The 26,160-nt window shown below is 37.0% G+C and overlaps 5 protein-coding genes across 15 annotated transcripts; 3 read left to right on the top strand and 2 right to left on the bottom strand.

Moving 5' to 3' along the window:
• Nucleotides 1-128: 128 nt before the first annotated feature.
• LOC111790232 (uncharacterized) lies at nt 129-2,249 on the bottom strand. 4 transcript variants are annotated; one of them, XM_087122570.1, is made up of 4 exons: nt 2,103-2,249; nt 1,219-1,312; nt 893-1,124; nt 129-633 (listed from the first exon to the last, which is right to left on the bottom strand). In XM_087122570.1, exons 2-4 carry the CDS (start codon nt 1,300-1,302, stop codon nt 485-487), a joined length of 465 nt encoding a protein of 154 aa, XP_086978696.1. In that variant the 5' UTR covers nt 1,303-1,312; nt 2,103-2,249; the 3' UTR covers nt 129-484. The 4 variants fall into 4 exon arrangements, with proteins under 4 accessions (XP_086978696.1, XP_086978697.1, XP_086978698.1 ...); XM_087122571.1 differs by having other exon boundaries at nt 2,131-2,249; XM_087122572.1 differs by having other exon boundaries at nt 1,219-1,324; nt 2,103-2,248.
• Nucleotides 2,250-2,415: 166 nt separating this feature from the next.
• LOC111790231 (malate dehydrogenase) lies at nt 2,416-5,594 on the bottom strand. Of its 2 annotated transcripts, none has more exons than XM_087122510.1 (7): nt 5,436-5,594; nt 4,310-4,468; nt 4,053-4,228; nt 3,467-3,744; nt 3,166-3,301; nt 2,956-3,067; nt 2,416-2,808 (listed from the first exon to the last, which is right to left on the bottom strand). In XM_087122510.1, exons 1-7 carry the CDS (start codon nt 5,476-5,478, stop codon nt 2,714-2,716), a joined length of 999 nt encoding a protein of 332 aa, XP_086978636.1. In that variant the 5' UTR covers nt 5,479-5,594; the 3' UTR covers nt 2,416-2,713. The 2 variants fall into 2 exon arrangements, with proteins under 2 accessions (XP_086978636.1, XP_023526849.1); XM_023671081.2 differs by lacking the exon at nt 5,436-5,594 and adding an exon at nt 4,916-5,122.
• Nucleotides 5,595-5,941: 347 nt separating this feature from the next.
• LOC111790228 (type III polyketide synthase A-like) lies at nt 5,942-7,752 on the top strand. Of its 2 annotated transcripts, none has more exons than XM_023671079.2 (2): nt 5,942-6,489; nt 6,595-7,752. In XM_023671079.2, the coding sequence occupies exons 1-2, from the start codon at nt 6,129-6,131 to the stop codon at nt 7,560-7,562; spliced, it is 1,329 nt and encodes a 442-aa protein (XP_023526847.2). In that variant the 5' UTR covers nt 5,942-6,128; the 3' UTR covers nt 7,563-7,752. The 2 variants fall into 2 exon arrangements, with proteins under 2 accessions (XP_023526847.2, XP_086978635.1); XM_087122509.1 differs by having other exon boundaries at nt 5,944-6,243.
• Nucleotides 7,753-7,894: 142 nt separating this feature from the next.
• On the top strand, nt 7,895-12,870 carry LOC111790226 (uncharacterized). Of its 3 annotated transcripts, XM_087122507.1 has the most exons (9): nt 7,895-8,182; nt 8,743-8,867; nt 9,358-9,487; nt 10,006-10,307; nt 10,444-10,572; nt 10,660-10,709; nt 11,242-11,339; nt 11,421-11,708; nt 12,090-12,870. In XM_087122507.1, the coding sequence occupies exons 3-9, from the start codon at nt 9,437-9,439 to the stop codon at nt 12,570-12,572; spliced, it is 1,401 nt and encodes a 466-aa protein (XP_086978633.1). In that variant the 5' UTR covers nt 7,895-8,182; nt 8,743-8,867; nt 9,358-9,436; the 3' UTR covers nt 12,573-12,870. The 3 variants fall into 3 exon arrangements, with proteins under 3 accessions (XP_086978633.1, XP_023526844.1, XP_023526845.1); XM_023671076.2 differs by lacking the exon at nt 8,743-8,867 and having other exon boundaries at nt 10,028-10,307; XM_023671077.2 differs by lacking the exon at nt 8,743-8,867.
• A 209-nt stretch (nt 12,871-13,079) lies between these two features.
• Nucleotides 13,080-25,242, top strand: LOC111790224 (E3 ubiquitin-protein ligase BRE1-like 1). Of its 4 annotated transcripts, XM_023671073.2 has the most exons (19): nt 13,086-13,769; nt 15,837-15,998; nt 16,089-16,173; nt 17,106-17,333; nt 17,446-17,607; nt 19,020-19,213; nt 19,331-19,414; nt 19,559-19,678; nt 19,774-19,960; nt 20,063-20,223; nt 20,298-20,369; nt 20,989-21,065; nt 21,629-21,823; nt 22,046-22,118; nt 22,199-22,285; nt 23,762-23,899; nt 24,014-24,216; nt 24,292-24,457; nt 24,827-25,242. In XM_023671073.2, exons 1-19 carry the CDS (start codon nt 13,659-13,661, stop codon nt 24,956-24,958), a joined length of 2,637 nt encoding a protein of 878 aa, XP_023526841.1. In that variant the 5' UTR covers nt 13,086-13,658; the 3' UTR covers nt 24,959-25,242. The 4 variants fall into 4 exon arrangements, with proteins under 4 accessions (XP_086978632.1, XP_023526842.1, XP_023526841.1 ...); XM_087122505.1 differs by lacking the exon at nt 13,086-13,769 and having other exon boundaries at nt 15,866-15,998; nt 16,070-16,173; XM_087122506.1 differs by lacking the exons at nt 24,292-24,457; nt 24,827-25,242 and having other exon boundaries at nt 13,080-13,769; nt 24,072-24,221.
• Nucleotides 25,243-26,160: the final 918 nt, after the last annotated feature.

Raw genomic sequence — 26,160 nt, 5'->3', positions numbered from 1 at the left:
AAAAAAAAAAAAACCACAAACCAACACTAAGTTTCCAGCTCATGAACTATGCATATCCTAAATTTTGGCATGGAAGCAAGATAACTCTTATATTCAAGGGGAATTTAATTTAAGTATGGATCTTGTAATGCTAAAACTTTTGAGCTTATAACTCTTGTGAATAAAGCAAACGCCGTGTTTCAGACTAAATTCTTACATCTTACTACTCCAAGCACCAAAACAGACTTGGACAGAAAGTTCAAAACTGTCACAGAAGCAAAGACTTGGAGATATTATCTATTCTAAATCTACCCATCACGCACAATTATATTAGTAAACACAGTAAAAAGTGATAAAGAATGTACTTGCGTTTTCCACACATGAATGAGAATCAGTCCTCCATCCAAGTCACAGCAAAGGTAGAATTTTCCAAGCACCAGCAACAAGGGTCCTGGATGAACTCAATGCCCACCTCCTCATTCATATTGGAGTAGGAATGGCAAAATCATTTTGGTTTGTCTGTCAACGTCACCAATGACTTGAGCACCCCCGGACTGATCTTGTCAGCAAGGGCACCTTTTTCTGAAATCAGAAGGGACTGGTCTTTTACATAACTCTGTAATTTCTTTGCCTCAAAGTCAAGTTTCGACTGATCTGCCATGTAAAAGGGATACAGACCAGAAACAATAATTCAACTGTCAAAATAAAGTGAAAGCTCCACAAAGTCCAAGTGAATGAAATGAACGTTCCCAGAAGAAAATTATAGGCTGACTATTGTATTCTTTAAAAGGGAGTCCAGTGAACACGGAAATGCATATGTTTCAATGAAGTTTAATATATTATCTCTTAAAGAGTCATGCACTAATAAATGACATAAAATTAATAGCATGAAAAAAGAAATCCCATCAATAACCTGTCTCCAAGATTGTATGAGCAGCATGAAATGGTACCCTGGCGAACACATCAGTTCCTGGGAACATCGTCCATGTGCACTCATTAGAATCGTGATTCCCGCAGGTAGTGCAAATCTCCTTCACCAATGGCCTTGATTCAGAACCCCCCACCTCCTTCATTATTGACTCAAAAGGCGATGGAACACTAGACTTTGTTGTCCTTGCTCGCCTCCTCAAAGCAGTCACTGCAATCTCCATTTAAGTGGCAAAGAGCGTATATTGCGAGGAGGAAATACAAGTAATCTTGTAAGCCAAGTTGCCAAACTTCAAATATTTTTAAGCTTACTTCGTTGCGGGCTACAAGGAGACGCTCTGCTTCAGCTTCTAGCTCAATTAAGCTCTGTTGAAATTGTCTCATCGTCTCATTCATTTTTTCCAACCTAAAATTCACTCTGAGACATCGTCAATAACGTCCAAACATGTAATATACAGAGAGAATCTTTCAGACTCCCAAAACAAATATGAAGAAATGAAAGTTGTCACTGAGAGAGAGAGAGAGAGAGAGAGGGAGAGAGAGAGAGAGCGTGTCATGTTCACACAGACAAACAAGAATTATCGACTTCTAGAGACAACTTGTGCCACTATCAAAAGAGGGCTTCCAATTACCGACACACTTCTTCATCGTTCTCTACCAGAATTTCTATATTTATAAAATGTATCCATAGGTATATTGAGAAAATCGTTTTTCCTCTAAATTTATAATCTATATCCACACTATCTATAAAAGTGGCTGTAAGGGATGATTTTTTAGGTCCCTTTAATTCCTCTACTTCTAAATATTTTCTATAACTTTCTAAATCAAGTACATGAAGTACAAGCCATATAGACGGCTCCTATTTCCAATAAATTACAAGTATCATTGGAGATGGTATTCATAACATTTTTATTTTTCAAAAAGTACTCGTTGTTTTCTTCTAACTATATCCCACAAACATAAATTGACGGTCGCGTGAACGAGGCAGTTTTCGGTATATACCGAAGAGATATCAAAACGCAGTTCGCCAAGTGTCAATGAGCCATGATCCTGTTTATTTTTTCGTTTCTATCGTGCAGTTGCATTAAAACAAACGAAAAAAAAATCAAAACAACGCCTCCATTCTTTATTAAGACAAGTCCTAATATGAGTTTTTCAAGTGGGAGAGAAGACATGGATAGAGATTGAAAATTCACCTGTGAGAAAAAGGAAATTAGGGCAAACCCGGCAGAACTGAACCGGAAAGATGCGGCGGCGAAACTGAGCTGCTGAAAGAGAGGAGGAGACGGCGAGAGAAGAAAATATTGAGGACGTGAGAGCAAGCGGAAGCTGAATGGGTCTTTATGCTTTCCTCTCCTTTTAAATAAAAAAATTATATTTTATATTATCATAAATTTGATTTATTTAATTTCAAATTTAAATTATCTACTATTACGACAATTTTTTAATTATGTACTTGTAGAACAACAAACAAGTTTTAATTATGTACTTTGAAGATCAACCAAAAGGTAGGTATGATGTTGGCAATGAGATTAAGAAAGTATATTCAATCCAAGTGAATACAATTGAGGAAGTAAAGTACTCTGTAGAGGAGTAGATTAGGTAGGAGAGCATTTGCAGCCCTGGGATCCTCCTATAACAACAACACACCCAACTTCAGATCGCATCAAATAATGAACACTGCCCACAATTTTGTGTACGATTTCCAGAACTTATTGAAGAAAGGAAGCCAAATGAATATATAACTAAACGACTTATTGAAGAAGCTAAACCACGACTCAAATAGCATAAATAAATAAACTCCATATCAACCAAGGCATGAATAAGCCAGAGCCTTCTCCTCAATCAGCTCTTTTGCTGTTGCATCCATCTTCGCTCTAGAAAACTCATCAATCTTCAGCCCTGCAGTTGTAATAGAAACCCCTTCATAATAATACACACTTCCATTCTAACTTTTATCCTTCATGTTCCATGTTAAATGAACGCATAAATATCCAGTCATTAATTTCCTCGACCCTTGACCCTTGACCCAGAAAGAAAGAAGCTTACCCTGGACGATTGACCATTCTCCCTTCTCACATGTGACTGGAAAGGAGTAGATAAGACCACGTTCTATACCATAAGAACCATCGGAGTACACTCCCATGGAAACCCAAGTTCCCTAAATGATGGATGCAACGAAGGAGATAAATGTCAGCCAAAAGGTTAATTTAAAAATAAAAAAACCATTCATGATCAAATGCTATTTTAAGGATGAACCTTGCGGGTCCCCAGAACCCAGTTGTTTATATGATCACAAGCAGCACTGGCAGCAGACAGTGCACTAGAAAGTTTTCGAGCCTTTATAATGGCAGCACCACGCTGCTGTACAGTGCTAATAAACTCGGTATTCAACCTTCAAAATTAATCAGCAATTGAAAGTTAGAACAGAACACATCTCATCTTTTTTAAGTTTTTCTCCCTGCTTTGGACGAACTACTTAAGTAAATCTTCTTTCAAAGGAAAGAAGAGCAAGCATCTTCTATAAGATATGTAGATGTGGTCAAAGTTGTAATGTTACCATTGATCATCTGCAACCAATTCTCGAACTGGTTTCTCTCCACTGCTAGTGGTGACTTTTGCATGATTGACATCTGGGTACTGTGTAGAAGAGTGATTGCCCCAGATAATGACATTCGACACATCACTAACTTGCACCTTTAGCCTCTCAGAGATTTGGCCTAATGCTCGGTTATGATCCAATCGTGTAAGACATGTGATGTTCTTCTCCGGGATTGAAGGTGCAAACTCTTTCAAGATGAGAGCATTTGTGTTGGCTGGGTTGGCCACCACTAATACCTGTATAATTAATGCAATTCCTTCAATAAAATGGAGTGAAAAGAAATCAACTATAGCTCTAAAGCAATGTTATAGTATTGCCAATAGGAGCTCGTTTGTTAGCAAAGTTGTCAAGCAATGGGGGAGGGAGCATTGTTAAAAGAGGAAGAGGCGTAGATGAGCGTAGATGAGGTAGGCAAACGCTGGGAACTAAATTGTAGCTTGGGGGTGGAGGGGTGACGAAGATGGAAAACTATCCATATATGATGATATACCGATTTGTATACTTTCAGAAAATATATATAACTTGTATTTTGGAGGCTCCTCACCTTGCAATCTGGAGCAGCATGCTTCTCCAAGGCTGAAGCCTGTGCTTTGTAAATGGAGACATTTTTCGACATCACATCCTTCCTTTCCATGCCCTCCTTTCGAGGAAAACCACCAACCATAACTGCAATATTGACCTCCTTACACGCTTCAACAGCATCGGTTGTAGCAACAACACCTGCTTGGGCATAGTACACAAAGTTCAAAACCCACAAAAGCTTATCGCCCAAAGAAAGACAAGATTTTACTAAAAACATACCCTTTAGCAGAGGAAAGGCAGCATCTATTAATTCCATTTTTACACCGTTCAAAGCCTCAGCTGCAGGCTCAATATCAAGCATGTGCAGAATTACTGGCTGATCAGGGCCTAGCATGACCCCTCTTGCAATCATTGGAACAATTGCATAACCAATTTGCCCTGTACGACAAAGGGAAGGTAGAATTAATGTGGCTTGGCTCAAATACGCAAACTGCTTGCTAAACTTCTGAGAACAAGATACTAAATTTCCTTTCATAGTTCAAATTCTTGAGATACTTGGGGTATGCATTCAAGTGAAAATGGAAATGAAGAAATAAGACAACTAGAGAAAGAACCGGCATGATCAACATCAATTTGTGCAGCGTAAGGATTTCAAAATGGATGCAGCAATCAGCAAAATCGAATAATTCAAAATATGTATGCAAATTAAAAAATACTCATAAAAATGAAATAGTAATAAGAATCAAACTCTTATTCTTAAAATATAGTAAAAAGAGAAACACGAAAAACAAACTGCAACTATAACAAACAGTCCCCAAGTAATATCAAACATAATAGCTATACACGAAAGAAGACAATGCAAAGCCGAAGAAGAACTAAACATGCCTGCGGCCCCAGTGATTAGAACTCTCACTGGTTCCTTCTCCACGTTCACAAAACTCAACATATGCCTTATGAGCTTCCAGAAAAACGCGATGGTAAACGAAACAAGAGCAAATTTCTGAAACAGTTCGAATTGCTCCATTTTTCTCTCAATCGAAAGGATCCAAAAACAATTTCTGCTAGCAATCAACACAAATCTCAACTATCCCTCCAGAATTTGAAGGAGAGCATCACTCGCAGAGAAGCAAGGAATCGGCGGACACAACCCACCCACGCCATACTAAAACTAGTCAACATTCAAGGCAGAATCATGACGGTGTCCAGATTCCCAATACAAGAATTCGAATCTTCCGTTCTTTTAACAAACCAACGAAATCGACAGCGAAAAAACAGACATTATTCTATTCAGCGATGCGAAGCAGAGAGATACATCAAGACTTTGCTACATTATCACGCAACCCAGGCATATGCAAGTATTGCATTAAATTGAAAGAAATGAAAAACTGAAAGAATGTAATAATACCAGCAGCACCGGTGACGAGGACTCTAAGAGGATTATTCGCCATTGTTACAAAGATAAATGAGTGAGATCGGCGAGGGAGGTGGATACAAGGGAGTGGAATATAAATGGGTACATATATAATAACAGAATAGTAGAGAATCGTGGAGAAGGACGAGGGCAATGGAAAGAAGAATTGCGGCAATCGAGGACATGGATAACTGTCAACAGATCATATGTAGCCATGCAAGATGCGATTATGGGCATTTTATCAAGCACAAAGATGACGTTTTTGCTACATTTTTCAATTATACTCCTTTTAAAAAAGAATGTTCCATTATAATTTTTATTTATTTATAAATTTGTTTCGAAACAATCAATTTCATGAAAATATATGTTTTATTCACGGACACAAAATGTAACCTCCAAAGGAGGTGAATGTGAGATCCCACATAAGTGGAAGAGCGAATGCCTTTATTTCTTATAAAGGTGTGGAAACGTGTATCTAGTAGACACGTTTTAAAACTGTGAGACTGACGACGATACGTAATGAGTCAAGATGGATAATATTTATTAGTGGTGGACGGTTGGTGGACGCGGGAGTCCATCAATGAATTGAAAGTTTCTGTTGAGGCTGAGTTTGGGAGGAAAAAATTGAGGTTCTTGGGGGTGTGTGTGCGTGGGTGGGGGGCTAGATGTCATGCATATTGGGTGTGGATGGTAAGTTGGGATTTGGTTTTATGGTTCGTCTCACCAACTTCTCTCCAAGAAAAAGTGGGTAATGCAATGCCCCATTTAAGTTCTCCCAGTCTCTCTGATTTGATTCATTCAGGTCTTTACACACACCCTATACTCTTCTTGTTTAAGCTCCCAAGTATGTCAAAAACGAGTTGTGAGGGGTCAGCTATGCTCCATCATGAACGGGCAAGGCGCGCTCCAACGCCTGGGAAGGCAGCCATCCTTGCAATAGGCAAGGCATTTCCTAGCCAACTCGTTCCTCAAGAATGCTTGGTGGAGGGCTACATTCGTGATACAAAATGCGTTGATGCAACTGTGAAGGAAAAGTTGGAGCGTTTATGTAAACATGTTGCATTGAATATATTGATACAAGCATTCTCTTTAACCGCTTTTCAAATATCATTTTCGTAAGCATGCAGCTAAGCTCTCTTTATTCTCATCCCAGGCAAAACGACCACTGTGAAGACGAGATACACTGTCATGTGCAAAGAGATCTTGGATAAGTATCCCGAGCTTGTAACAGAGGGCTCACCCACCATTCGACAGAGGTTGGAAATTGCTAACCCTGCAGTTGTTGAGATGGCCACTGAAGCTAGCAAAGCCTGCATTAAGGAATGGGGGAGGCCTGTGGAAGATATCACCCACATTGTGTATGTTTCTTCTAGTGAAATCCGCTTGCCCGGTGGGGATCTTTACATTGCCAGTCGGCTTGGTTTGAAGAACGACGTTGGTCGGGTGATGCTGTATTTTCTAGGCTGTTATGGTGGTGTCACTGGCCTCAGGGTTGCCAAAGACCTAGCAGAAAACAACCCAGGAAGCCGCATTTTGTTGACGACGTCCGAGACTACAATACTCGGATTTCGTCCCCCAAACAATGCACGCCCATATGACCTCGTTGGGGCGGCACTTTTTGGAGATGGAGCTGCAGCTGTGATCATTGGAGCAGACCCTGTGGCGGGGCAAGAGTCTCCTTTCATGGAGCTGAACTATGCCATCCAGCAATTCTTGCCAGACACCCACTATGTGATCGATGGCAGGCTTTCTGAGGAGGGTATAAATTTCAAACTTGGCAGAGACCTTCCACAGAGAATAGACGACAACATAGAGGGCTTCTGCAGAAAGCTGATGGGAAAGGGAAAGCTGGTGGATTTTAACGAGTTGTTCTGGGCAGTCCATCCTGGTGGCCCAGCAATTCTGAATAAACTAGAGAGAACTCTGAGGTTGAAAAGCGAGAAGCTGGAATGCAGCAGAAAGGCATTGATGGAGTATGGGAATGTTAGCAGCAACACCATCTTCTATGTGATTGAGAAGATGAGGGAGAAGCTGAAGAGGGAGGACGGGGAAGAATGGGGACTGGCGTTGGCATTTGGACCGGGCATTACCTTCGAAGGCATTCTCATTCGTAGCCTCTGATGGCTGTGTAGCCCCCCGCCGCGCCGGATGCTTTGTGATCTGGAGAAACCCACGGAAAACAAAAAATGTGCTTCTTTTTAACTTTACTGTAACTGAAAACGAGTTTAGCTTTGGATTAAAAGACGTTCATTCTGAATTTGAAAACTATGTTGGATCGTGAATGATGAAGCTAAGTGCAAATTTTAATTCACTTTATTATACATATTAATTTGAAAATTTAGGGAAAAATAGTTCAAAGTCGCCAACAAATGAGGACAGATGTCGAAACGACCATTAACCAATCAATTTCAAATGTAATATATTACTTTTTTCCTACAATTTTCACTTCATAATTTCTCCTTCTCCAGACTCCAAATCATTTACAGCAGCGGAGGCCCCGCCCAATCCACGACTTACCTCCCGCGTAAATCATTTGCCTCGCGGCGGTCTCGAATCTGGATCCAACCTCCATTCGTGATTTTCCATTGCGTCACTGGATTTCAATTCGTTTGTTCGGAAAGCTTATTTGGATTTCTACATCCGTCTTACTTCTTCAGCCCAAATCAACCACGAAGGCGCCCTTTTCAAGGATGAGGGAATGCGGGAATACGAAACGAGGGGAATCAGACAATCCATCTGCGGTAAGTTATGCGTTAGGTGAATCGTCCTGGTTTTCTTGCTTCCTCCTATTTACGCCATCTTTATGGTTTTAATTCCCCCGAGAAGTTTAAGATTTTGTGAACTCGTAAATACTGTCAGCTGCACCAGATCGTTTAGTTTATAGGAGTTTACTGTATTTATTTTTGCCGTTTTGAAATTATCAATTGATATGGCAGTTTAGTGTTGATAGATTTAGGATTGTTTATAATCTTCGCATTTCTAAATTCATTTAGAAGTATTCGAGCGTTTGAAACTTCGAAGTTAAGAAGCAAACGTTGTTATGAAATGTTTCACTTACTTGAACTACATTGCTAGTGTTTCTATTTGCGAGTAGGCTCCTACATAAACTTTGTGACAATACATAAACAATGCGTTAAGTTCCATATAAATTGCAGCAATCATCATGGGAAACTGCAATTCGAAGCTTCCTGTACATTATGTCATTCATTAAGCTAGAACCATTTTGGAAACTTATAAAACAAGAGGCTCTTATTTTTATCTCTGCCTGTCTTGAAAGGTTTATGACCACAGACTCTTGCAGGGAGAAGATAATCGAAATCAGAAATCTGGAAGAAGAAGATTACTTCGTGGTTCTTGATGGAAGTTGGTTTGCCGTAAAAAATGATACAACTTATGAAGAAATGTGGAATTTCTATCGATGAATGAGTTAGTTACTTGGAAATCTAGCTAAGACCATTGGCATCATTATTCCTTCTCGAAATCAACGTCACAAGAAATTAATTATTGAAAAATTAACTTATCTTCTCATTTATGAGACATCATAAGTGGTTTAAATAACATATAATGCCTCTTCAAGAAGTCTTAAGAGAAATTCAGGAATTGTTGGCATCTTTTTTACTCTGTGAAATATTTTACTTCTACTGATGATGTATTTGTTTTTTCCTTCGTAAAATTGTGTGCCACAAGTATGAATGTAAAGCAGGAAATGCTTGTTTTGTGCGTATGACTGTTTTTATTTAAACATGATAAAAAGCTTATCCTTCTTTTCGGCTGATGGTAGGATACGGTCTTTCTTTGTGTTACCTGATACTAAGTTTTTGGTGGCTGATGTGTTATCTGCTATTGGAACTTACTACCTGCATGGTTCACTGTTTTTTTTCATATATATAGCCTCTGAACAATTTCTCTTTCTCAGGAAGACAATGATAGTCTGATTGAGGGCCTTATTCCTCAGCTATTTACTTCTGTATCGGTTCTCAACGAGGCTGCTTCTTATGTGGCACAAACAACTTCGTACTTTACTGGCTGTTTTTCTGATTCTTCTGGTATTTATCTTTCCGTTTCTTTTGTGTTTCTCTTATTGCTTTCATCTCTTCAACAACCTTCATCTTATGTCGTTCTTGAATTTACCTTCTTCTGCATGTGTCTTCTATGACAAATTACTCCATTAGTTTAAAACTTTTACAACCTTTTCAAATTTTGTTCATTTGGTTGTTGGTTGATCTGTTGACTTAGAACCTTCTACAACCTGCTTGTACATGTGTCTTTTTTTGTTTTTTTAAAAATTATTTTATTATTAAAAATAATTCTCCATGTCCTGGTTCATTCTTTTCTTTGTTTTTGTTTACTTCCATGGATATTTTTATAGTTTCTTTTACTCGTTACTTTTCTATCATTGTTTATTATAATGTTTTCAATTTAACCAAGCCTGGATCTAGAAGTGCGAATGATATTATGTCTTACTTTTTTATTAACCACTGGTTTACATTTCCATCCATTCTCGCTACTTGGATTTATTTGTCTTTATTAGTATTTTTCTTGTGTGCTACTAATTTGGTGACAGTTTTATGGTGATTTGGTCTCAGTTGACCCTGGGCTTAGAGACCCTAGGAGTTCTGCATTACATGAAGAGGAATTAGTGACGTTTTCTTCCAGAGAGTCTGCAGTAACGACAGCCAGAACTAATGGAAATCAAAACTCTAGTGCTACACAATCAATAATTTCTGAATCAGAGGTAGCTGCAATTGCTGCTCCCCCTGTATATACTGAAGTTTCAAGGACCAGAATTGAAGAACCATCTGGCCATAGTGGTGGTCTCCAGTTGTCAAATAACACTGGTCGGAGTGGCATGTCAATTTTTCAAGGGTATTGTTCCGAATTAAGCGGAAATATATGTACCAAATGAGAATTTTAGGGGTGGACTAGTTTTTGTCTAGTTTGATACGTATAACTTAATTCCTTTGTTTTGTTTGTTTCATTTGTAATGCTCAATCTTATTCAGCCTTATTGATCGAGCTTTGAGGACAGTACGTGGATCTGCAGATGATATAGGGTGGCTTCAAAGTGCATCTGGAATGCCTTCGGTTGAAGATGGAACTGATAGGTTTATGGAAATTTTGGAAGATATCAGGTACTATGAGTGATAGCTGCTGCTGCTGCTTTTGTACTAGTTATCTTGCATAAATTTACATTGTGGCCTCACTTTTCTTTCTGTCAGGCATGGTATTCACAAAGTACCTAATTCAGTGGTTTACTTGCTGGTTCCAGGTAAATTTTGTTGGTTAATATTTGACAATGCATGTGAATTGGGCATCTGTCGATCATTTGGCCAAACTAAGTTGCAATCTTATGTTAATGAAAATATACAGGCAATAAAGCTGTTATGAACTTCGATTCTTTTTAAGTGATCAAATACAGTATTTGTCGACTTGTAGTCATGTTATCATACGAGGAACTATATCTCATACCTCCCTTTGGTCATCAAGGCAAGGTGACCAAATCCTAGATACGGAAACACAAAATTTGAACTGTTCATGACGTTGAATTAAAAGTGGGAAGATTGAATCATTAAAAGTTTGAGGTTTTGGAACAAAGTTTAATTATAGATAGAAGTGTCAAATTGAATTTTGATTGGACTTGCCAGATCTAGTTTTAAATCCTTGGTTTCTTTGTTGTAATTCAATTTTAACATGCAGTAAGGGAACACTTTCTTAAACAATTTTTTTGCTTTAGATGCTTTAGTGGTTTGCTTGGAAACATACTTACCTGGTTCTGCGGCTTTAACTCATGTAACTGGTAGGGCTTTTCAGCAACCATGGACCACTGTATTTTGTTGATACAAAAACGAAATTCTCAAAGATGGGTCTGACCTGTCATATTGCCAAGATTCATAGTGAGGTATTTTGATTTGCTTCAAAGTTCTGACCTTTCTGTATTTTCTCTTCCCATCATGCTAAACAATGAAAAATCTATAATCAGGCTTCAGTGGAGAGGAATGCAAGAGAGATCAAAGACTATGTTGAAGAAATATATTGGGGTTCTGGAAAACGTGTATTAATTCTTGGGCACAGCAAAGGGGGAGTAGATGCAGCAGCTGCCTTATCGTTGTATTGGTCTGATTTGAGAGAAAAAGTTGCCGGCTTGGCATTAGCTCAAAGTCCATATGGCGGTAGTCCAATAGCCTCTGATATCTTGCGGGAAGGACAGCTTGGTGACTATGTGAACGTACGGAAGCTTATGGAGATTTTGATTTGTAAAGTGATGAAGGTATGCATAGGTAAATTGTTTTTCAAGATTCTTTCCTATATTTATTGTGAGTTGAAGTTACAACTTACCTTACAAGTTGATGTTTTTAAAAAAACTTCCTCCCTGTCAGGTAACGCATATGCTAGCTATCTGTGTGTCTGTGTGTCATGGGCTTTATATATTATCAAATTGGTCTCTCGTTCTTTATCAGTAGCTTCTCGTTCCTGTTTTCTAGCATGACTAGTAATATGAAGAAATTTCAGACAGCAGTAGAGGGCAGGGACCTCTTTTATCAATGTTTTTTAACGATGATTTGTATAGCTTAGATTCCAAAAACGCACTTGATCCGCTTGAAATTTGAACCAGAAGAAAAGTCCGATGATTTGTTTGCTTTCTATGCAGGGCGACATGCAAGCTCTCGAAGATTTAACGTATGATAGGAGGAAGAAATTTCTAATGCAGCACCAGTTGCCAGAAGAACTCCCTGTGGTATCATTCCACACAGAAGCCAGCATTTCACCTGCTGTTTTGGCCACCTTGTCCCGTGTTGCTCATGCAGAACTACCAGCCCCACTCTCTACTGCAGAAGCTGCAAAACTCCCTGTAGTGGTACCGCTGGGAGCTGCAATGGCAGCCTGCGCACAGCTGCTGCAGATGCGCTACCGCGAGAAGAGTGATGGACTTGTAACTTGCCGTGATGCTGAAGTCCCCGGATCCACCGTGGTGCGTCCAAAACGCAAGCTAGATCATGCCTGGATGGTTTATTCGTCTCTCTATGACGACGCTTCCGAAGCAGATGCATCTCAGGTGTGTGAGGCACTTTTGACATTGCTTGTTGAAGTTGGGCAAAAGAAAAAACACGAGTCGACGAATAAGGATGAGTAATAGCATTGACGTCGGGTCTGTTTGCTTCAATTTTTCATTCTCCTAGTATTATGTGTAGGTGAGAATGGAATTTTTTCTGTATATAATTTGGCTTGAGATATCACTACCTTTGATGGGTCGCGATAGTTATAGTAGTATTAAAGCCGCGATGACTCCGCAGACAGATAGCAACAAATTAGATAGAAAAAACAGGCGATGCTTGAAGAGCAATAAAAACCATCGTGTATTGGGTCATGTAGACCCACATTGGTGAAGCAGGTTGATCGTTTATGCCTAAGTCAGTATTTTTATACTTTGATTTCGTTTGTTTATTTTGTGTGCGATGAATTATAAATCTGCTAGGAGTTTAAAATATATTTATATCAATACAGATAAAAAGACAAAAATACAAAATTAGTGGTTAAAAAATATAATTCGATAATAAAGTTGAAATTACATGGGATCTTGATTGAAAAACTCTGTGAAGGGCAAAATAATTAATACAAATACTGGCCAGCACAATTTTGAGTAAAATATTGAGGAGTATAAAACAATGCCGACGACAGATTCCAATTCGTGGTTTTCTGTTGCAGATAGAATTTCCACTTTCCAGAAATACCCCCAATCCTTCAAACAATTTCGACGCCATTGGAATTTTGGCCCTGCCAGACCAGTAGACGCACACGACTCCGCATTTTCCCCTTCCATGGAGCGAACACACGGCCACCACAAACTGGGAGCGAGGCCGCATCACAACCAGCTTAAGTCCGTCAAATCTTGCCGTTCTCCGAGCTGAGGGTTTTGGAGTTTCATTCTTATTTACAGGTTTTCGCCTTAGTTAGGGTTTGAGCGGCTTAATCAATCATTTTTTTTATTGGTTTTTGTTGCTTAAAGACGCTGCTAGGTCCTGTGTAAATACTCTTCTAGCTCTAGGATTTTCTGGAGGAATATACTGTCTCGAGGAGGGCTTTGGATTGGAGTAGTGAACAGTGATTAATCTTCTAGAAGCGTGGTCCTCTGAATTAGGGTTTCAAGCGCTTAATCAATCTTTAGAGAGGTTATGTGAGTGGACCTGGTGGCAAGCTCTTGTGGCCTGTGTAAGGGGGAATGGGGAGCACCGTCGAATCAGATAGAAAGCGGCGTCACTTCAGCACCATATCCCCAACCGCTGCTACTGCCAAGAAAGCGCCCTTCTTGCCCATTTCCGAGGACAAAAAGGTATGGTCGTTCAGTTAATTAGTTTCTAACTGTTTCGAACTTATTATGCTTCGATATTAGGTTTTGTAAGTCTAACCTGGCCAGCGGTTTCACTTTAGATTATTACGGTTATTGAACATCTTTGCATGTTTAGCTTCTTTTTTTTTTTTTTTTTTTTTTTTTTCCCCCTCTCTCTAAACTCATATTGACTAGAGATATTGAATTTTCATTTTTATTTTTTTCCATCTTCCTTTTACGAATCCCAGGCTCAGGACTTTATATCTGCCTAGGCTAGTGTAATCAATTTAAATTTCTGGCGGGTCTTGTTAGAATTGGAGGAAAGTCATCTTCTGAGAAGAAGACCATGAGCAACTTCTACTATGTACGAGAATTTCTAATTCTTGACTCATGACTTGTGCATATCTTTAGTGGTGTACGGAGTACAAGAAAATCCAAATTGCTTTTTGATACTCTCTCTAAGGTGGCTTGAGATTTGGAAAAGAGACCTAGCGTTCATATTGAATAATTAAAGAGTTCAAAATATTGCATGTTTTTTCCCAATTGAATCATATGTTGCAATGTATGAAGTAATTTAGAAGAATGTTAGTTCTTTCAATTGACATAATTCGGTAATTAGCATTCTTTATAAATCTTTATATCTGCCTAGTCTAGTGTAATCAATTTAAATTTCTGTCGGGTCTTGTTAGAATTTGGAGGAAAGGCATCTTCTGAGAAGAAGATCATGAACGACTGCTACTATGTACGAGAATTTCTAATTCTTGACTCATGACTTGTGCATATCTTTAGTGGTGTACGGAGCACAAGAAAATCCAAATTGCTTTTTGATACTCTCTCTAAGGTGGCTTGAGATTTGGAAAAGAGACCTAGCGTTCATATTGAATAATTAAAGAGTTCAAAATATTGCATGTTTTTTCCCAATTGAATCATATGTTGCAATGTATTAAGTAATTTAGAAGAATGTTAGTTCTTTCAATTGACATAATTCAGTAATTAGCATTCTTTATAAATCTTTGTTATAAACATTGTATTGTACAAATATCTAATTTTCCCTGTCATTGAATTCGTCATGTTGATCTCTCTTCATAGCTTCTAAAATTTCATAAAACTGGATACTTAGAAGACTACCAGTATGCCGCAATGTCTGTATACCCATGAATGTAAAAATATCCCCACATTTCTGTATGCCCTTGACATGCGTGTGAGATATTTACTTTTGGACAATAAGGTATTAACATGCTTTTATTGCGCATCCGTGTGCAATTTAGGAAAAAACGAGGAAGAGGTTTGTGTGTTGTGTTTATTTGTTAAATTTTATTGAAGTTTTATTTCTCCAACTTTGTTGGTTTTAGGTTTTCAACATTGGATATATTTTTTTAATATTTAACGGAGTCTTGAGTTCTAATTCATTCTATTTCTTTTATACTGGGGAAGTTTTGTTTTTGTTTAGTTTATAAATTTTTTGTTTCTGTTTTTGAAAAATCTAACATTGTCCTTAGCTTGTTGTAAGTCTATTTTGTTTCGTGTTTGGAAGTTTTGACCTATGAAAGTTGTTTTGCAGTAATTTTATGTTTTCTATATTTTCATTATTTTAATTGGGTTTCACCAGTGGTGGTTTTAGGTGCATTCTTTGGTTTTCTTTCCAAGTGTTTACGGTCAATAGTGCTGTTATCTGGATTTTCATCTCATACCAAAAGTCTTATTTCTCCTGCAAAACGTTGTTATGTTCTAATAATCTGTGCATTTATTCTCTCGATGGTTTCATTTGTTGTTAAGAGGACTCTATACTTGTCAACTTTCATCATCAGATGGAAAAGGGTAATGAATATATAGTTAGATTTTTATTAGTTCTTCCAACTTAATTTACTTTCGGTAGAAAAGAAAAAAAAGCAATAGCAAAATGACATGCTATTGAATTATGAATCAAGGAAGGACCCCTTCAACATAATGTCTGCATTGAGTGAATGGATAACACCAAAGGCTATGCTGGTCTTTTTCATGATCTGTGTGCATGTTACTATTTAAGAAATTCAAAACTAGGTCCGAACATTTTCCCTCTGTCCTTTGCAGCTTGATGTTGCTGTTCTTCAATACCAAAACCAGAAGCTCATACAGAAATTAGAGGTTCAGAAGGTAGAGTACAAATCTCTTCAGAATAAATATGCTCACTTGAAGGAGAAACAAGAGCCATATGACATCACAGTGGCTGTAGTTAAAAACTGTTGGGAGGAGGTACTTGTTATATCTATCACTGATCATCTTCTAGACATGCCATGTGATCTTTTGAATTTCTTGAAATGTAGTTTATTCATTTTGCAACAGCTTGTTAATGGATTGGAGAAGTCTTCTGTCTGCATGAGAAGGTGGAGGAGCAAGCAGGATGGTGAACAATCAATAGCTGCTGTAGGTGGGGATTTTCATCCTTTATTTGGACCGATTATTCTCATCCTTATATGATTTGTTCATCTGGACATATATATACTTTTTTCCCGGTATCTTGTATAGGTTTCCAACATTCTATTTTATATTTTTTTAATACCATTTTACCAGTTAATGATTCTGGAACTTTAAATTAGTAGTGTTATGGATCATTGATGAAATTATTTTGATTTTCATGAGGTTGCCTAGATTTTTAACAAAATGCTTTTCAAGCGATTAGTGAACTGGCCAATGTATTTCTTGAAAGAGGAAAATGGTTTTTATTTTTATTTTTATTTTTTTTTATAAATTTTATAGGGAACACGTGGGTATATTAAAAGACACAGAATACAACCTACGGGCAGGGGATGAGAGGGTCCCCTCCCAACAAAACTAATGAGTAACAGCCTGCCAGTCATGAAGAATGAGGAAGAGGCTGTAAATGCCTAAAAAAAGGGATTGAAAGAAACTAGAAATACAAGGCTTTTTGTAAGGTTAATTGGATTGTTTTTTAATAACTCTTTTTGTAGTAGTACATTTATATGTATAGAGTGTCCAGTATCCTGAGATTTTACATCATCAGTGAAATATTGTTTCCTACACACACACACACACACACACACAAAAGGTAAGAGGCTCTCTATAGGGAAGTGCACAAGCTGGGGTGAGGTTCTAAACTTTTATTAGTTTCATGCTTGTTGGTGTATGCTTTTCAATTCTCTTGTTATTATAGTCCCGTTGTATTTAGTCTACTGGTCTTGAAACTATTATAAGACGTTTGAGTAACAAAGATGGTCTGCATGTTCTGTTGGTTTCTTGTCTCTTTTAACAGAAACGAATCTCTGCTCATTTTTGTATCTTGGTCCATGGTTTTGCTAGTTATTATTTATGAATGCTTAATATTTCTTAATGGCTTTCTAGATGGATCCTCGTCTAGCTTTGAAGATGCTGTTCTTAGTCGGCTGGCAGAAACAGGTGCTACTCAAAGTTCCTCATCATATAGTTCCACTAAGCACATGGAAGAAGAAACAGAATCACCTTGTGAGAAGACCAAAACCATCGAGCGAAATATAGAAGCGTCAATTGAGAATCTCTGGTATCTGAAGGATGGTTTACATGCCACATTGTTGAGTGAGCTCCCAATAGATGGTATGAATAAAAGGACTCCGTGAATGCTAATGTGATAATCTGTATCTGCTGTCGTTCTCTGTTCCATTTAGTTTCTTTCTTAGTTCTCTATACATACTGGTTGTTTTGTTAGATTCATTCAGGAATAGGACATCTGGTGACTTGGTTAAAGAAGTAAGAAATATGAGGTTGAGAGTCAAGGATTTTTTGTTTAAGCAGAAGGTGTTGGCTAAAGAATTGCAGAATCACCGGGACTTGGATGCAAAAACTAAAGCTGAGCTAAAAGCTTTAAAAGGTAGCTTCTGGACATTTCATATGATTTATCATTTGCTGTTGTATATGTACGCCACATGATAGATACATGTGATTGAATCTGTACCTTTTATATTAAAAAACATTACTCTGTTTTTTTTGTTGGTACCTTGGTGCCCCTAGCACTTTAAGCCATTTGGTTTGATCACTTTTTACGCATCATCTTAACCATTTGGGTATTATTGAACATGTAAGGGGAAATGAAACATGATTTATTTCAGCATATCTCTATGTTGTAAATAAATTATCTATTCATAAGACAACTTTATTGAAAATTATGGAATAGAAATACCAGAGGTAAGAGTAGCGTGCTCTGAAACCAAGCAAACTGAGATTAGAAAACAGCTTTCCAGTTGGAATTACAGAAAGAAACCTTCCTAATTGGTGTTAATATAAAGTGAAGTATGATATAAAAAAGTAAAAGATGGCTGTGAAAAGAATCAACTTCCATTTGTCCTCAAAACTCCTTGAAAGGTTCTTTTATTTCTTTTCTTCAATAATCCAAAACAATATTTATCTTCTACACCTATATCCTCAATTGATCTTCAAGCGTGAGTCTTATAATCAATTGCTAAAATAGGATTTACCTCATGGTGCCTTAGTTTTATGAGGATCTTTTAGGTTTCTTTAAAACTTATTTTTCCTTTTTTTTTTTTTTTTTTTTTTTTTTGAGAATATTCCCTCACAAATAAGTAAAGAGTGATTTATGAAAAGATACGTACTTGTAGAAGTGTCGAAGATACGATAGTCATCTAGGAAGTACAGACACTTCAATTTGGGTTATGTATTCGTGTTCGTTGCTTGTTGGACATATGTTGGTCACTTGTTAGCACAATAGACATATGTTAAATGCTAGTTGTATAGAGTGAATCAAGTCAAACACTTATTAGGTGCAATAAATAGACACAAAGATTGATGTAGAAAAAGTAATAAATTTTAAGAGAAAAATACATGAAACTCATTTTGTTAAGCCATATAGATGCATAAGATCAAGTATAGTTTTTGACCATGCATAAAAATTATGTAAATTTTTTAAAAATATATACTTCAATAATTGTGTCCTAGACTTTTAGAAAATAATGTGCCATCGTGTTTGTGACATGTTTGTGACATCTTAGTAACAATCTCTTATTGATAATTACTGTTTCTTATTAAAAAAAAAATCCCTCATTTCCAATTTGGGGTATTTTTGTAGAACTTCATGACTTTGCCACGGGTTTTCTTCTTATAGTTTCATTTGAGGAATGAAGTATTTTGTTTCCTATCACAAAACAGGGGGAAAAAGGGAATGCCATGCACATTATACAGGGGTTGGGATCTGAAGGGGAAGATTTTTTTATTTGTTATCTGCTGGATATTCTGTGTGTTTTAATTTTTTTTTTCTTTGTTATGAAGTGGAATTGGAGAGTGCGGTGGCTGAACTGGAAGATAGCAATTCCAAGCTAACGAAGCTTAGAGCAGAACATGATGCGGCAAAAAAGGCTGGATTTCCTGTTTTGAATCTAGCAGGTAAACATTCCAGCAGTAGTAAGGTGAGAGATAAACAAAAAGATCTTCGAGATATGGAGTCTGCTCTCAAAGAGTTGAAGGTAATTGCCCCCCTCCCCCCGTTTTCATGTTTTGATTTCATATTTAGACTATAGGTTTTCCCCCTCCTTTTCTTTGTTTGAGAAATAATAAGACATTAGTTAAATGCTGCACTACAGGACCAAGCAGTTGATCGCCTGGCGGAATTAAACAGTCTACATGAAGGACGACTAAAAATGTTGCAACAGTTATCTGATTTCCGGGTTGGAACTTACTTAAAAACGGTTTTTTTGGTCACCTGTTTCCTAACTGTAGTTATAAATGTTTTAATGATATAACCTGAAACTCTTATCACAAGGATGTACCATTTTGGTTCTAATTTACATTTTTATTGACTATTTTGACAGAATACTATGAAGAGCGTGAAGTGCCTTTCAGCTTCACAATCATATCTTTTATTGAGAGATCGGATAGAAAAATTAAAATCAGAAGTATACGAGCAGCAGGCTTTATTTGAGAAACTACAGGTTGTAAACTGGTCGGTAGTTGCATTAATTCCTGAATCTGACATTTATTATGTGGTTTTTCTTTTTGATGCTAACACATGTTCTGCCAACGTCAGGTTGAGAAGGATAACATTATATGGAGGGAGAAGGAATTGAATGTGAAAAATAACATACTTGATGTTTTGAGAAGATCATCTACTGTCTCTGATACTAAGATTAATGATCTGGAAATGCTGATTCAGAAACATAAGGATGAAAAAATGTCAACTGAGAACAAGCTGGTTGAAGTATTGAAAGAGCCAGGTTGGATGGTGTTTATTGCTTTTCTCAGATCATAGAATATATCATGCCCACCCACATTGATTTAGTGGTTTTTTCCCATTCGAATGGGTTGTTTTTCTTCAGGAAGGAAAAAAATTGTCTCAGAATTTAGAGCATTGGTTTCTTCGTTTCCAGAAGCAATGGGGTCTATGCAAAGTCAGTTACATAAATACAAAGAAGCTGCTTCAGATGTTCATTCTGTGCGAGCTTTCATGCAATCTCTTTCTAGTATTATTGATAGAATGGTAGGCGGAGTTTGATAATGCTTGACTTGAAAAGGAATTGAATGCTTGACATCATTTCTTTTGGACTGATACAGGAGAAGGAGTGTGAAGGTTTGTCATCCCAATCCAAGGATCAAATTGCAGAGATACAGAAGTTGCAAGCTACGGTATAATTAACTTCTCCGATGAGATTTTTCTTTCCATTTCTTTGCATTTTAAAGATAGAAATCTTATTAACAGGTAATGATAGTGGGCTTGAGAGGGTTTATATAGTGCCACTTGAACTTATATTGTGGGTGCATGTGTCTGTTTGACATTTGAGCTACACTTTTCTTTTTGTCAATGAGGGTGACTCTGTAACTAATTCTGCAATGAGGTGCAAGCTTTGAAACTTCATAATTATGATAAGATTTTGTTGATTTGATTTCTTAAAATGTGTGTTCTAAAATATGTGGAATAGTCATTAGCCAAATCAAGTAGTTATCATCTTTTAGGTTTCAAGTTATCCTTCAACCGTCTTTTCCTTGGTAATTGATTTTTTTTTTTTTAATATAGTCTGTGTTTCTTATTACAGAATAGCATGTGGTATAATTTTTATTTAATGAGACTTTTTCTTTTTGTAGATTAAATATATTCTCTTGTATGTTTCTTATATATATACACACATATTATTCAATATATGCGAAGCTTCAAACCTAAAATTTGCAAGCTTCAAACCTCCTCCCACTGCTCGTAATTTACAAAAGATTGGGTATTTTTAACTTCTGTTTCTAAACGTTGATGCAGGTTCAAGATTTAACAGAATTTAATCGGGACTTGAAACTCATAATTGATATGTATAGACGTGAATCAACTGAATCAAGGTAGGGTGATCTAAATTCACTCTAGTTTTATGATATTTTACAATGTCATGAATTATTGTTACAATAAATGACTCCCTGGTTGTCGAAAATGGCTTGTCAATTGATCATCTATCTCGTATTCTAGGGTGCAGATTACTACCAAAACCAGTCCTTGTTTTGGCTATAAACTTCATTGCTCAAAGATCTGTTAATAGTATAGACAAAATATTGTTTAATTTTCTTTTTATTTCAATTATGCCACAATTATGCCAGAGAGCGCCAAAGAATCTGTGTGTACCAATCAATCAATCTAAAGAAATTGTGAGCAGCTTGCTCCTAAGAACAGAAACAAAGAATTGAATTGACTTACAAGATATGAAGGGTGGAACTTAAACTTTTTATTTCGCTTCTCTCATTTGTGTATGCTAAGGAATTCTGAAATGTCCCCATATTTTATTCTAGTTAGATTTTCTCCGTGCTGAATTAACCTTTTGTATTCCATGTACTTATTTATTATTTATTTAATGAAAGCAGTGTTGGCATGTACAAATATTAGGTGTGTGCTTAGAAATTTACTTCTGCAGGGAAGTCTTGGAAGCTAGGGATTTGGAATATAAGGCATGGGCTCGTGTTCAATCATTGAAGTCCTCCCTGGATGAACGCAACCTGGAATCACGTGTTAAGACTGCAAATGAAGCTGAGGCTATATCTCAACAAAGGCTAGCTGCTGCAGAAGCTGAGATTGCACGCTTAAGACAGAAGCTAGAAGCATCTAAAAGGTTGGGCTTTGATCTTGACTGCCTTATTCCTCTTTTGTTCTCTGAAACCAGATTCTTGGATCCATTTTTTTGAATAATTTTGTGCACTTTGTGTTCTGTAATGGTTCTGTGAATGCCTTTCAGTTACATTCTGGGATGCTTGATAGCTTTTTAAGTTGTTTTCCCTCTAACAATATAACAATATGGGATTCAAACCATGTGTTCATCTTCTTCATTTTTCAGGGATTTAACTCGATTATCAGATGTTTTAAAATCTAAAAGCGATGAAAACGTGGCGTACTTGTCTGAAATTGAGGTGACTTTCTTGTATTCTGAACTCTGATTGTTTGATCATCTGAGGCGTTGTGAGGTAATCTAATTGTTAGCCTTTGACAGACAATTGGTCAGGCATATGACGATATGCAAACTCAAAACCAGCATCTGTTGCAGCAAATAACTGAGAGAGATGACTACAACATTAAGGTGATTACATCTTTTAAGGCTATGAGATCGATGAGGATAAAATTTATTTTCCTTCTATTATTTCTGCATATTAAGTGAATGGGGTAATCTTCACTGTCATTATCTACGTTTTTTCCTCATCATCTTCAATGCTCAACGGCTTACACAAATACAGAAAAGGAATTCAATCATTTGAACTAGCCCCCGTGATGTATGAGCTATGTGAGAATGGTAGTTTGCAGCACTCTTTTTTTTCTGCATTATGGAACTTTTTTTTTTTCTTTTTTTTTTTCTTTTTTTTTTTTCTGGTTGAAACGAAGCTTTCAATTGAGAAGAATAAAAGTACTTGAAAGGGCATTAAAAATCCTAACTTTGCAAAAAAAAATGGCTCCAATCCAAAATTATCAGTTCCAGTTGGAAATTTGATGCCCAATTATAAGCATGAAACCTAGTAATTGACCAAACCTCATCGTTCTCACAAAATCCAAAAAATTAAGGTAATATTCCTCTCACTCCAAAGGGCCCAAAGGATTCTATGAAGTACAGCTGGCACGAGATCCAAACCTCACCATGAAACAGTGGATGCACAATCATGGTGAACCTTTTTTATTTCCTCGTTTTACAATATCCTTGGCTTTTCCTTTGGGAGGATGTCTGGTCATCCTGTCTTAAATGCATTATTTTTTCAGTTTTCGGACTGCTGTCTGGTCATCCCGTCTTAAATGCATTATTTTCTTAGTTTTAGGACTGCTGTCTGGTCATCCTGTCTTAAATGCATTATTTTCTTAGTTTTAGGACTGCTGTCTGGTCATCCTGTCTTAAATGCATTATTTTCTTAGTTTTAGGACTACTGTCTGGCTGTCATAATAGTGGTATAATTGTAATTTCTTGGTAGTTTGTTCTGCGGATTGGTTATAAATATTTTTGGAGTTAGGGAGTTTAGAGATTAGGCATAGCTTTGGGATGTCAGTCTGTAGTGATGGTTTGTGAGGGATAGATATCCCTATCGAACTGTTATTAACATTGGTTTCTCTTGATATTGCAATATAGCTACATTTTACTTGTAATTGTTATCGTAATATATATCAATCTCAATTTTTTTCTGAGGAGAAACAAAACGAAATACTACAAAAGATGTGGAACTCTGACAAGCTCTTCCACTGGGCCAGAACAGTATCCTAGAAACCATTGAATCAATTATTTCTCTCAAGCATAACTTTCAAGGGAAAACTGTTTATATGCAGCGAAAGAGTTCTTTTTGTTGTTTCTGACCGTCCACTAAGATGGTAACGAGAATATTTTTTTTTGGGTGATAAGAAACAAAGAAATTCATAAAAAAGATGAAGTCAAACGAAGCAACCTAGGGGACAATGGGTTAAGGCATACCTTTTCTCAAAGGAGGGATTGCAAAAAGACTTTCCGCTCCAAAATGATGGAGCCTGTAGCGAGGTCATATTTTATTTGGTGTTCATATCCTTCCCATATTTGTTTTTTCAGCTTGTTTTAGAAGGTGTGAGAGCAAGGCAATTGCAGGAGATTATGCTCATAGAGAAACAGACCTTGGAAAAGGAGATTCAGCAAGCCAATGCATCTCTTGTACTTTTTGAGATGAAAGCTGCTAGAGTTGAAGACCAGGTAATATGAGCATAATGTTGAAACATTAACTATAGGGATGGAGAATTGTAATTTACTTCTGAATAATCATGTTATATTTGCTTATTTATCATTGTAGTTTGATTAATATTACAGTTGAGAGGCTGCTCGGATCATATTAAGAAAATTAAAGATGACAAGTTACATGACACAGATACCCTAGAAAACATCCAAAAAAGATTATTGGATATTAAACTAGCATCTCAACAAACAAGGGAGTCGCTTGATCAATCCCAGTCTAAAGTTGAAAAAAGTCGAACGACTCAAGCAGAGCTGCAGATAGAATTAGAAAAAGAAAGGTGTGGATATTTTCTGTTTCTTTTCTTTTATTTTGTTCTCATAGAGCATGCAAGTGATTTTTAGCTCTTGTTTAGGTTTGAGAAGAAAAGAATTGAGGAGGAACTAGAAGTTGTTGGCAGAAAAGCTTCACGGCTTGAAGCACAGATGGAAAGCTCATCAGTGGTTGAAAAGCTTCATGAGGAACTTGGGGAATATGAAAAGATAGTGAATTGCAAAATTTGTGTCGACAGTAGAAAGCAGGTAACATTTTTTTTTATTCTAGCATACTGATTTTTACGCATATTTAGCTTAGAAATTGGAATTCATGTGTGCTTCCTAGAAAATATTACGACGAGGAAATCTTAAATGGCTAGTGGCTGGGAGATGAATTCCTTTAAGATATAAGCTTATTGTAGATGGTAAAATCAAATGTTTGGGAACCAAAATTGCTATGCTTGATTCAACAAGTTGTATCGAGTGTTGATGCCTCAACTTTGAATCTTGTACTTCCATGTTCTTGAAGATATCTTTTTCTTTCTTAGTACTACAACATGTTCACAAATCTCTGTCCGCGTCTTTTCCTTTGTTCTTCATTTCATGTTAAAATTGATTTTTCTTTTGGCTCTGCAGGTTGTCATTACAAAGTGCTTCCACTTGTTCTGTAATCCCTGTGTACAAAATATCTTGAAGAGTCAGCATCGCAAATGCCCAAGATGTAGTGCAAGTTTTGGGCCCAATGATGTCAAGCAAGTTTTCTTTTGACTTGAAACTGCTCATACGTACCTTCAGTAAGACTTAACTCAGCCGCCCTTGGTGCACATTTCATGGCCATTTGGTTGAGGCAAGAGTTGACATGGGAATACAAACAGGTTTACGTGTATGACTATGCTAGAATGTAGGGCAAACAGTGCATGAGACGAGAGAACGGAATATGGAATTGTCTGACGCATAGCAATTTAAGCAAATCATTTAGATCGTTTGGCTTGTTTCTAGATTTTTTTTTTTAATATTTTATTAAAAGTTTATTAAGATGCACATTTATTTTACCTTCTCTTCTGATGTGGTTGGAGCAACTGGAAGCTTTCAATTTATTATTTGCAGAATTAATCAGAATCGCTTCTCACTGCTATACAGCCATGGATGGACATAGACGAACAAGTTTTACTTTGCTCAACCAAAAAATAGCACGCCCACTCCAACAGTTGAAGCTAGAGTTGATGAGTGGTGTTCTTAATGCAAAGGGGTTTGCCCTCTCAAAACAGCTGGTTGGACAACGTCATCACTCCTGCCGGCAAAAATTTTTGTACATGACTTGGTTAGGTCCTAGAAGCTGATATTTCTATTTGATTTATCTTATACATTTATTCCCCATTTTCTCCTTGATGTATTTGTGGATCCATGTTTCAATGTTTTAGCGAACCTATCATCAGCACATGAGGTGCGCAATTTGCTTGAAGATGCTCGTTAGTTTAAGATTTGCTTGTTTATTTGGCAACTTTTTAATCTTATTTATCATTATCATTGTTATTATTTCTTTCATTTTGGCCCTTGGACCGCGGCGGTTGGTTAACCTAAAGCAGTTTTCAACAGAGAAAAATGAAGCTTTCTTCAATGGCATTTCAACCAATCTGCAAATCCCAGTTCTCAAGAACATTAGCGATTACCATTTTCTTTGATCAAAAGGTTGACTACTGCTAAATTTTCTACTTGGACAGGACACTTTAATCCGATTGATGATCAAGCTGTGATGCCTTAAACATAGCATGTGAAATGTTTTGGGTGTAATGATTATAATTGCCCCCAGAAGAAGGGTCCTACTGTACGGAGGTTGAAATTTGGTTAGCTAGAAAGGACTATGTTTTGTTCTGGACATGCGGTGGTTCGATCTAGTCAGAGCTGTTCTTTGTTGTTTATTTACTTATTTTTATTTTATGAGGTTGCTGTGACTAATTATATACTGATAA

This window comes from Cucurbita pepo, chromosome 3 (genome assembly GCF_057944985.1).
Source record: "Cucurbita pepo subsp. pepo isolate OVF chromosome 3, ASM5794498v1, whole genome shotgun sequence".
Taxonomy (NCBI): Eukaryota; Viridiplantae; Streptophyta; class Magnoliopsida; order Cucurbitales; family Cucurbitaceae; genus Cucurbita; species Cucurbita pepo.
The sequence above is the reverse complement of the archived record's forward strand: the minus strand, read 5'-3'. Positions and strand labels throughout refer to the sequence as shown.